General features: G+C 37.8%; 1 protein-coding gene across 1 annotated transcript; it reads left to right on the top strand.

Annotated features, from left to right (window-relative positions):
- The first annotated feature begins 10,590 nt into the window (after nucleotides 1-10,590).
- On the top strand, nucleotides 10,591-11,802 carry LOC122663228 (wall-associated receptor kinase-like 1). The gene has a single exon (XM_043858918.1). The coding sequence runs from the start codon at nucleotides 10,591-10,593 to the stop codon at nucleotides 11,800-11,802; it is 1,212 nt and encodes a 403-aa protein (XP_043714853.1).
- Nucleotides 11,803-12,509: the final 707 nt, after the last annotated feature.

Raw genomic sequence — 12,509 nt, 5'->3', positions numbered from 1 at the left:
AGAGACATATGATGCCCCATCTTGATGCAAAAAGTGTGATCAAAGAAAGGAAAGAAAAATTTTCACTTTGGAGCGGGCAAAGTAAGAAGTTAAAAAACACCAATAGCAAGTGTGTCAAAGAAATGATAGTGTCAGATGTCAAAGAAATGATAGTCTCAAATGACAACAATACAGATTTTATTGTAGAAAGCAAGATTTAACTTAATTGGTGGGTAGGCTATTGAAGGTTCACAAGAAAATAAGAAGCAGAAATGATATGAAGAACATTGTTGAACTTACATGTTATATATATAATATTTAGTAATATTTTTCACATAAGCTTGCATCTCTTTATAAAAAAATCCGACCCAAGTTGTTCAGTCCTATGGGACAAGCTAGACCTAGAAGGAGAGTATCTAAAAAGGCAGAAGCTGATTTCCCCTATCCTTTTGCAGGAAAACAAAGGTTTATCAGAGGAGACATCCTTCTGCATGAAACAAACATGGAAGCAGTTAATTGTATGGCATGCATGTGGTAAATGGGGTTCCAATGTTGTCAACCAGCCCTAGGACCTATGAGGGCACCATTCAGTGGTAAAAGTTAATGCTGTATGCGAAAGGTTGGACTTCTTCCCATTTTCCCCCCTATCAATGGCACAGGGAATAGAGATTAAAGTTGTGGATGGGAACCAAAGTGGCTATTGAAGAATAGAAATAGAGAAGCTTTGGTATGGGGTCATTTGCAATCCAAAGATTATGTGTTGTAGGTGGTACCCCTGGCTTGATTGGAGATAGAATTTCTTTTTGTGCAAGTAGGTGTCCGCATGTTCAGATGGTAAGCTTTTTCAAATGTTTCACACTCATATTAAACCTAATCTGTTTGATGGGCAGAGGAAAGGATGCTATCCCTGCCTCCAGTGAAGATAACACATGATGCACGTGCAGTCTCTGGTGGGATTATTCACAATATGGAGATATCATAGTCCAGACTGTGATGCAGCAAGACGATGATGGACATTCAGGATACAGGGCTGCAAGTATAAGTACAAATATTAGACCATCAACTTACCACAATGTTTGACCAAGAATATAACCTTGATGGAAATTACCCAGTTTGCTAACAATTCTGGATGTGTGGCTTATTCCAGAACCTATTTCAGGTATCCTAAAAGTGATTAGTTGGAATGTTTCTTTTCCTTCTAAATCATGATATTAAACATGGAGAGAATGTGTCCAAGTTTCTCCTACAATTTTTTCCCCCTGTTTCTTCTCCTTCCATGATCATAGTCAACCTAAATGGCTAAGTGGGTAATAACAGTAAGCCCCCTTTTTTAACCCCTTTCTCTTCTTCTTTTCTACCTAGATTCAATGACATTAGGGACACAAGAGTGGTGAACAGGGTTTAAAAAATGTAAAATCAGCCGAGCCCAATCCCACATTCCTATCGATCTGAATCAACTGCTCTAGGTAGGCCTTCTAGGGTTCAGGCCAATTTTAGTCGATTCTCCGACCGATTTCCGCATTTGAAATTGCTCAGTTACTTGAAGTTATGTACCAATTTTTATTTTTTAACAATCTTCCAAGGTTGTTGCTTCTAATGCAAGTACCTCTTTCCAGCTACACTCATTTCCCCTTCAACTGCCTCATTCTTCTTCATCTCCTTATCTTTCAACAAACGGATGGGAACACCCTGAGGTCCAGATCAGACTTCTTGAAGCCATTTTTCTAAGGTGGTGGTGATTTCCAGCCTAAAAGGAATTTCCCAAATGGAAAAATCAAACTTAAAAAATTCAGAGAAAAAATTAGAACTTTTCTAAAAGAATGAAGAATAAGATAACCCTCTCATTGTTAAAAAGCTACAGGTAGCTCTAGAAGATGAACTAAAGTTTTTCTCTTTTTCTTACCCCCCTCCCTGAAGTCCTTTAACATTTTCTTCTAAACATGATGATGGATCTTCATTTCAATTTGGAAAAAAAAACCAACAATAAATCATCCTATGACAGCAAAACCACATTTGAGTTGGAATCATTCTCCAATGAGTATCATTTCTTCTTGCAACTTCATATCTCTTGCAAAAAAACTAGGCTCGTACGGCAACCCAACAAGGTTATTCCTTCCCATTGCCTGCGACTTGCTCACGTCATTCTCCGGCAGCCAATTCCAAGTACGCTCCGACAAATTAAAGAAGATAGTATCACGTTTTCACATTGTTACAGGGCTCCAGTTTAACTCGACCAAGTCTAGGGTGTTCTTCGCTAATACAGATCAGCAATTGAAGGCAGTTGAAGGATTCTTTTATGTAAATATTCTCAGCATTGAAGAGGGATGTCTTCCTATCAAGTATCTAGGGTTGCAAATGCACTTCTCATCTGACAAATGGAACGAATAGAACAGGATATGATCTCCAGAACAAGGTGAGAGAGAGAGAGAGAGAGAGAGCTTACCTTCACTCAGGATGATGAGCAACCAAGAGTGCCTTCAGCTCGCGAGCAACCGAGAGATGATGAGCAACCAAGAGAGCTTTCAGTTCGCGAGCAACCGAGCGCACAGCAAGAGGTTTCTCCTTCACGAACGCCAGAGCGAGAGAGAGACAGGCTTTGAGATTTGAGGGTTTAAAAAAACCCGATACACTTAAAAATAAGAAAAAATGATTTGTAATCACAAATGACAAATAGATCCATCACAAATAGGTCTGGACCTATTTGTGATTTTTGATTTTTTCTAATTTGTCAAAAATATAAATAAGTATTATAAATTATACCAAACATCTACAAAAATAAAAATTCATAAGATAAATATAAATACAAATCATACTAAAGAGATCCTAAATACACATAATTAGATAATAATGGAGTCTATATCCATAACCATCACCATGGCTATACATACATTTAGGGAAAAACCCATTAAAATTGAGAGCTTCTAGAACTAAATAAACGAACAGATCGAGTCATCTGATAGACCTTTTCCACTGCTTATCTGGATCACGAGGACAAGGTTCGACCTGAATCCCATTCCAGTGATGTCGAATCTTGGAACATGCTATTTTAGCCGCCTCTTCTATGCTTATTGACGCTGTTGCTTGAAAAATTCAATATCAGGCCTAGTCTTGCTTCTGTGCGGTCTCAAAGTTGAAATTCAAAGGCGTTAGATCCCCACGGATGTTTTTTTCCCCCCTCTGATTGTTTGAGGAAAGGGTTGTGCAGGGTTTTGAATTTGTTTGTTCATCCTTTCTTTATTATCCAGTGTTAAACCCCACGCCTCAATCCAGAAAAAGTAGAGACAATACGAAGTACCACTTTAGTAAAAAACAATTCTGATTCAACTCACTTTCACAAAATAAAATGAAAAAGGAACGAGAATCTGATACGTCTCTTCAAGAAGGAAGTTCAAATACAATGTTCTGTGAGAAAACAATGATCACAAAACAAATTCGATTTGGGTTTTCAGCCATTCAACAAATTAAGCAAATCCCATTATCAACCCAACCACACAAACAATATATATTCATCATAGAAAGGATGAACAACCAAGGAAGCAAACTATAGTCTATACTGTTTCCGCCTCTGCAAATCACTTCTCTCCCAATCTCCAAATTCCAGACCGACCAACCTTGAACTTCGATCTTCTCTGTGTTGCTAGGTAAGAAAGAGAGAGAAATGGTAAGAAATTTGATCAATCTAATCTCCAACCATGGAAGCTCAGACCCAGCTTCAACTCCATAGGTGCGCAAAGGGGAGGGTTTGGGATTTTTCCCCAATTTCAAACCCTAAACGGTTGAAAGGGTTTTGAAACCCAATTGTCAAGGGCAATTTTGTCAATTTATATCGTATTTTTAACGTTATTAGTCATAAACTGGCGGAATGAGTATAAGTGTTAACGTAGGAGATACGCAGAATTATCCAAAACTGAGAATAAAACTATACTTTCCTCAAACCACAGGGGTGGTATGTGTAAATTATCCACTCTCTCTATATACATATATATATTTGTCGATGTTCTCTGTGCATTCAAACACATGGGGATGGTATTCCCCCATTTAAGGGGTCGAGAGGTCATTTTGTCCGTCCCATGTGGCTGTGGGCACAGCCTATTTTTCTTGGTAATGAGAAGGTTGAGTTCAATTATATGGATGGATGCACATGCACATCAGCTTTGTACTGATTAAAAAACAAACATTTTTGAATTGGCGTGCGTCGATTGACTCAAATACTATAGCTGTTTTTTACGTACTGGGTTTAATGCTTTCTTCCATTTCGTCTTCACCACTCTCTGTTTTTTGAGAACTGTACAATCTACGCTGACAAATGTGAATAGAATCGCCAAAATCTTTGAATCTTCTCCTTCAAAGTTCATTAATGGCCGATTACGATTTAAGGAAATGATCTGAAACCCTAAATTTTGGCCTAACATCTTTAGTTTTTTTTCAAAGCACGGTAGAAGGGGGTTAAGAAGAGCAGAGTCGGGTTTTCCTTGTTTTCACTGAATCCCCAATTGGCAGAACGGGAAAGGGTTGAATTAGATTATGGGTAGAAGAAGGTTGGAGCGGAGACAGGTTATTATTGATTTCGGGTATGGGAGTGGAACATTCATTCATGGTTCTTCCCCTTTCCCCTCTTCTATCAACCGATCCGAAACCCTAATCTCAGCTTCATGATCAACATGTCCTTCCATCCTTTGCCCTCTTCTATCATTCTTGTAATTCTCCTTAACTAGTCTCTCTCTATCTGTTCGGTGTTCTTTCGGCAACTCATCTCGGCTTCCATGGTGTTTCCTACTAAGGATACTTGCAAATCATCTTCCCCAAATCATTTGGGATGATGAGTTGCAGGTTTTTTTTTTTTGTTTTCCTTGCAAAGGCAATTTTGTCAGTTCACCTCATGTTTTTAACGTTGTTAGTCATAAACTGACGAAATGGGTGCATGTGTTAATGATTGTGAACCTCAGGGAGGTACGCAGAATTTTTCAAAACTGGGGGTTATATTTATACTTTTGGTAAACCTCAGGGATGGTATGTGTAAATTTACCCTTTTTTCTGTGTCTTTCTGGCCTAGTGGTTTTGGGGCCTCCTGAATGTAGGGGTTTTGTCCATATTTCTTAGTAAGGTTTCCTTTGTGTCGTAATTATCTTTTTCTTTGTGCAATAAATTGATATTACCTATAAAAAAAAAACTAGTTGAAGAGCTACTTTAAGGAGATGAAGAATCACCCAATCAAAAGAGGCCAACTAGGAGAGGGTACTTAGTCAAAGATTAGGGTCACATGTAGGCTTTTTATGGGGATTGGGCTAGATCTAAGGGAAGCCATCTAGGGGGTTGGGCTAGGTCCGAGGTGAGACTTAGTCCAAGAAATGAACTAGAACCCGGATAGGTGTACTAGATTGTGCATGCTCTGTAGAAAATGCATATCTCCTTCGATACAGATGCGTTTGAGATGACTCAAAAGTCATTTGAAAGTACACTCAAAGGGCTACATCTTTAGTTCTGTGGGTTTTCTCTAAATCACATTTTAGATAACCCGAAAATGCTTTTGAATTCCATCTATCTGCACATGTAAAATTCTGGTAACAACTTTGGGCTGCCACTTTGTTGGCCTTAGTCTTTGGTTCATTTAGACCAAGAATTGGTGCTCGGACTTGAATTGGATCTTGTAAATGATTTTGAAATGGGACCTTCATATCAGACTGAGTGGTTAACACCTTCCCAGTTTCTAACCTAAAACCTACTCATACTTAGAATGGACCATTGTCTTTTCATTGGAGATCATTTTCTTCCCCGGAGAGAGGACATTATGGACCTTACACCCTATCTAGATGATGACTCCCAAAATTAACAATACTCCGAGCATAGACCAAGTCGAGCAATGCTTGATCCCATCACCATCTAACCCGTGGGGTATGGAGACCTAATGTACAACAAGATACAGACCTCCCCTTCAAATTTGAGCTGGATCGGACAAATATCCAAGGAGATATCTAAGGGAGAAGGTTGTTGGGTCGCAACTCGCAAGGGAGAAAGAGAGCTGAAGCTGTTGTTTTCATACCTGAGAATGCCATGGTTTACAGAGAAGATGATGGATTGGAATTGGCGGATTCAATTCTGATTCAAGTGTAGGTGTTCCTAATAATCAACAAAAATCGGGATTGGTGATTACTGATCCAATCCAAATCGGGCGTTTCATTTATCCCATTCCTGATTCTTCGAACCATATATGTTCTCATACAAACATTACCATATATGTTCTCATACAAACATTTTTTCTCCCTTGCCAGTAATCATATTCCCTTGTTTAGCCCAAAATAAATATGTGAAGTAATTTGTAATGTAACTATTTGATGATTAACCTCCATATTCCAATAGTATTCCACTTAATGATGTGTGCACGGATAATATATAAATAAAATAGGGAAAAAAATAATAGGGAGAGAAAGAGAGAAAATAAGAAAAAATAGGAGTTGGAAGCTTTACAAAGGAAGCCCTCGACATCTACCTTGTTGGGAGGTAGTCTATCTCTCTCAAGATAATTTATAGAGAAAAATTAGGGATTCCAAAAGTCATTTTCGTTCTTAATTTTTTCCACTTAAATAACACAACTTACAATTCCGGTACATAACAATAGCCACTTATTTTACTGACCCCACTACTCACATTACTCAAATAACTACTAACCTACTACCAAAAAAAAAAAAAAACTACTAACCTATAATCCTTACTAATTCAGGTACATATAATAATAATAATAATAATAATAATAATAATAATAATTTCTAAATAACTACTAAATATTAAATAAGATAATCATACTATTAAATAAGATAAACATGAAGTACTACTTCTTCTTCAGCAAAATGAACATGCAAAGAATGCTAATCCCGCACAAATTATAACCCCATTAACATGCGGGAATTGATGCTTAGGATTAAGACTCCATTTCACCATTATACACCTAATAATCCACTGAGAAGCTACCTTGGCCTTTTAGCCATTAGTCTAGTTCGTTTGGGTATTTGGCTTTCATTCCAAGATCACCAGCAAGGTCATTATCTGTATAATGAGTCCCATCTGTGACTTTTAACATCCGAATTTGACGTAACAGGCCTGAAACTATGATAAGTGAATATCAAATGCAAGTGGGTGTTTCCACTAATAAGAGATAAAGTTGATGGATGAAATTGACCGAATAGTGGAAGATGAGGGGAGCTGGAAGGAATAAAGTTTAGCAAAAATGCTTTCAATGATGTAAGACGACCTTTAAAAAACATTTACCCTCGGGATGAGAATCTTAACTTCAAGTTGATCAGATTATAAGCACTAGCCCATATCTTATGTTTTAACTGTTAGAGTATTTATATAATATTTTTTATATGTTCTAATATAGTTCTATTTGTATTAATACTTAGGCAATGTGGAGCAATCTCATAATTAGCCCATCTGATCTAAACTCTAGTTTTTCTATAAATACTAGCTGGAGGCAGCAATCTGGGTATTCCAAACTAGATACTCAGGGTGTAATGCTTTAAACAACCTTGTGCTTAAATCCTAAACCCTAACATTAATTTCTATCCTAAACATAATTAAACTCGAGTGGGTTACAACCTCAATAATTGTCACCCAAAAATTGACAATCAGCTGTGGACCCAAGCCAAAAAAATTATTAGATTCCCATTATCGTAAAAGTTAGTGCCCTTTGTTTTGTTGCTTTCCTTACGACAGAGTGACCTCATCGATCACATGTTATGTGAGTTGAGCAAATTATTGTGCGTCTGACTGTGTCTTAGCAGCATGGTCTTACGAGATTTTTATTTTGTCTATTTTTAAAAAAAAATATGAAGTATTCCTATATATATATATTACTTACTTATATATAGACTCGAGAAATAATCCCCTTTAACCTAGTTCGACCTCTTTGTGTTTTTGATGGAAAACTTAAAAAGCATAGCCGCCATGGTTCTGAAGAATCTTCTTCTGATTATACTGCTTATTACTAGTCTTTTTTCAATAGCTGTAATTGCCACGAAGGTGAAGGAGAAGGTTCCACCACCACCACCACCACCAATGTCGTCGCCAGGTTGCATGGATAAATGCGGAAGTGTGACCATACCCTACCCATTTGGCGTCGGAAAAGGATGCTTCAGGAGTCCAGGTTTTAATATCAATTGCAGGACCAGGAAGGACGGCTCCACGGTAGCCTATTTTCGAGGAGGAGCTAAACGTGAGGTTCTGAATATATCATTATCTGAAGCCCAACTCACAGTGCAGGATAGATATTTTGCTCTAGAATGCCTCAATGCTTCAGGAAATGTAAGCGATTATCGACCCTACTGGTTTGATGTATCCCCTTTCACGTTTTCAACCACCCACAACATGTTCATGGGCATCGGATGCAGCACAATGGGGTACATAGGCAACAGTAACTATACGAGTGGGTGTGTGTCTCGGTGTAATAGCGTGGAAAGTCTATCAAATCGGTCTTGCCAAGTTGGAATAGGTTGTTGCCAGAGCAAAATTCTTAAGGGCCTCAAAAGGATCGACGTGAGTCTTAAGACTAAATTTGACAAATCAATTTGGAAGTTCAATCCTTGCAGCTTTGCCGTCTTGGGTGATCCAGATCGTTTCAACTTTGATGAATCATATGTGAGGGCTATAAATAACAAGACTTTCGATGAAACGAGGATTCGAACGGTGTTGGACTGGGCAATTGGGACTCAGACATGTGAAGAAGCAAATAGTACAGATAACCCAAAATCTTCTTCTTATGCTTGTGGCCCTAATACCCATTGCTCTAATTCAACCAATGGCCCCGGCTATTTGTGTCACTGCAACCAAGGTTTTGAAGGCAACCCTTATCTCCCTCAAGTAGGATGCCAAGGTAATTAGCTTATTTTTTTATTTTTCTGCTGCTGATATGAATTATTCTTACTATATGTATTGTGTTGTGTTGGGAGATCAATTCAGATCGGCGCAAGTTGTCCATAGCAGCTTGTGCGTCGCAGACTGGGTTGTGCTCACAATGACCAATTTATCCCCGTTCGGGCAAGGCGTTTGGGTAGGGGTAAGGCAATCTTTGTGCGTGCAACTCAGTCTATACCGCTCAGGCCGCTATAGGCTGTGTGCCATCGAAAATCTGGATCCGTTGAGAGATAGCTCCTATCGAATCTTATATGTTTTTTTTTTTTTTTTGCTGGTGCTGGATTTGATCGACGAAGACGTGGATGAATGTGGATTAAAAAACAACTGCTCTGAGAATTCTACATGCAGCAATACTTTTGGGGGTTATAATTGCGCTTGTAAAGAAGGCTTTCGTGGCGATGGTTGGAAGAATGGAACTGAATGTACATTACCCCGTTATAAAAGATCTGGCCGAGGTACCGCCAATGTCCTTCATTCGATCAGTAGAATTATATTTATTTCTGTCCCCCATTCTTGCAGGGGTTTTCGGCACCCAGCTGGAAGGATCCTTTCTAGTGAGTCAGTAGTGACAAAGAAGAGGCCAATGACAGAAACTCTCCCCGACCTGGCTCCTGTGCATTTGGGCATTTGGGCTGCATGTGCAGTGTCAGACTTAAGGGAGCGCGCTTTGACCGCTTTACCCTTGCTTAAGCGCCTTGTCTGAATAAGGGTAAGGCGGTCAAAACGTAGCGCCTTGAGTCTGGCGCTGCACATGCAGCCCGACTGCCCAGATGCATAGGATCTTTTTCAGAACTCTCCCATCACTAGAGAAGATCCCGACACGTTGTAGATCAGGTGCTTGTGAAGTAGGTTTTTTTTGGTTGTTGATGGCATTGTCAAAGGTTGAGCGAGTTTTTTTTTTTTTTTCCCCAAAAGTCTTTGGATATTGCGATGGCAATGAAGAAAGTGAATCTAAAGATTTTAATACATGATTTTAAAAAATACTTAAAAAATTGAAGATATATGAGAATCTTCAATTTTGATGTGGTAGAAGTTTTGATATATGGTCGTGCATGTATACGGTTTGTTTGAAGTACCATCAAATGGGCATAAATACCCATCCGAAATGACTGTAAAACTCTCCAACCCCTATTGAATGCATTGATGCACGAAATCTACCGTGTACCAATACCTTACCCTTATGAAATGGAAAAACCATATAAAGTCCCTAAGCCCAAGACAAACCCATTTGAATAATGGACGTCAACATTTGTCCAAAGCCCTGCCTGTGGTAGGCCAGGCATAATTGACACCTCGGCCAAAATAAAATCCTCAAGCTTTATCTGCTTGCAAAGGAAATAGAAGTGAAAATAAATCAAAACTTTTGTAATCTTTATTTAAATTTGACAGGAAAATAAAGATTACATCTGAAAAGTAGAACTAACACCTATGGAATGAGTTTTAAATACTGGATTGCATAATCATAATTATAAAAGTTTCTTCTTCTTTCTTTCTTTCTTTTTATTTATTTTTTAATTTTTTATATTAAACCAATTTCATTCATTTCCTTCCTTTTACTTGCAACAAGGAGCCTCATGCATGCTCAAGATAATTTTTAGATTAAAAAGTAAAATTATACATCGAATTTTTTTGTTTTTATTTATTTATTTATTTATTTTTTTTGCAGTTATTGGTGCTGCAGGCGTTATAGTTCTACCTGTCTTTATGTGGTTTTCGTATTGGGCAATCCAGGAAAGACGACGTACAAGACTTTTCAAAAAAAATGGAGGTATTCTATTGAAGCAACAAATACGTAGGCATCAAGAGAGGTCAAAGAAAGGGGTCCCTGAAGTAAAAGAGGAGTCAAAGACAGGAATTAAAGAAGAAAATTCAGCAGAAAAAGGGGAGAGAAAAGGTTTATCACAAAAAGAGATGAAAGAAGAAAATTTCAAGTTTTTCACCATAAAAGAGCTAAAGAATGCAACCAATAATTTCCGTCAACCACCACTGAGAGAAGGAGAGTTTGGTAAAGTTTATGAGGGAAATTTACAGGGTGGAAAACAAGTTATTGTGATTCAGAGACCCAAAAACATGGACGAACGTCAGATTATACAGTTTGTAAATGAGGTTGACATTCTCTCTCACAGCAATCACGAACACGTGGTAAAGCTCTTGGGTTGTTGCCTAGATAATAAAGACCCATTGTTAGTTTATGAGTCTTTCTCCATCTCGCTCTTCGACCGTATCCATCACAAGCTGAATGATGCAGCAGAACAACCTCTTTCATGGATAGATCGTCTAAGAATTGCGACAGAGACGGCCAATGCATTAGATTATTTACACTCTTCTTTTTCATTGCCTATCTTTCATAGGAATCTCAAGTCTTCCACTATACTTCTAGATAATAATAAGAAGGTTAAAGTATCTGATTATGGAGCTTTAGGATTTGGTCGTGAGAAAAAGGATGAATCTGAAAAAAAGATTCAAGGAAATCATGCTTACTTTGACCCAGAATGTGATAAGTATTCAGATTGTCATTTAACTGATAAAAGTGATGTTTATAGCTTTGGAGTTGTTTTAGCAGAGCTTTTGACCGGAAAAAAACCAATTTTATCAGAAGAACCTGGTAAAATGGAAACCCTGGCAGAATATTTTGTACGTGAAGTGACAAATGAGAATCTTTGTCCTGATGAGCGAATAAAAAATGATGCAGAGAAAGATCATTTCTTGATAGTTGTTGAGCTTACCAAAAATTGCCTACAGGATAAAGGGGAAGCTAGGCCAACAATGAAGGAAGTTGTGAACACGCTTGGTTCTTTGCTATCATTGTTACAACCTAAGCAGGAGCAGCAGCAGACTGAACATCGTGACGTCAGTGGACCATCGACAAGTTCTATTCTGGATGCAACGGCGGATGAAATAGAGGCTGATCATTGATTGTTTAAAACTGAATGTAGGTAGGCTTTTTGTATATACTTTCTCATTTTCGTCGTTAATACAATCTGATCTTTTAGTTAAAAAAAGAAAAAAGAAATACAAAAATCGTAACTGTTATGAGATCTGGTATCTTAATTATAGGTTTCTTGTTTGTGCAGGCCAGAGGGAAGCAGTTTTCTTCACGGTAGGTACAAGACCGATGGAAGTGTTGATCGAGGCATGCTAGTGAGTTAACCACTTCTAGGATAATATTATTCTATATTTGGATGCTGAAGGAGTTGTGATGCCTTTTTTTTATTCTAAATATTCTTAGTTTGTGGGATTAGATTTCAGGAATATCGTCAGGTTAGATTTTGTATAATAGTTGGTGTCTTTTGTGTCGGTCTTGATTTTATGGTGTGATTGTCCACGTGTGAGAATTAATCAATCACAACTTGGAAGCATTGGATTTTAGTCTTTGTGAAAATTTTCATCAATTCATGTGATCAAATAGTACATAGTTAATTTTTATTTTAGTTAATTAAGGAATCTTTTCCTATCAAGAAAGAAAATAGGGAAGTAATTATAACAGAAGAATGACAATCAATAAATGCACAGAAATTTTTTTTTTTTTTTTTGGATTAAAAGGGAGCTTGTATATTATAAGTTACCAGTGTAGAATTACAATCTTAGATATTTCTTCCTCCTAGCATCATTCTGCAACAAAA

This window comes from Telopea speciosissima, chromosome 5, assembly GCF_018873765.1.
Source record: "Telopea speciosissima isolate NSW1024214 ecotype Mountain lineage chromosome 5, Tspe_v1, whole genome shotgun sequence".
Lineage (NCBI taxonomy): Eukaryota > Viridiplantae > Streptophyta > Magnoliopsida > Proteales > Proteaceae > Telopea > Telopea speciosissima.
Note: the sequence above shows the minus strand (reverse complement) of the source record. Positions and strands in the feature narration are given on the sequence as shown.

Excerpts from the sequence above, each read along its gene's own strand:
- LOC122663228 (XM_043858918.1), top strand. The coding sequence starts at position 10,591 with ATGTGGTTTTCGTATTGGGCAATCCAGGAAAGACGACGTACAAGACTT.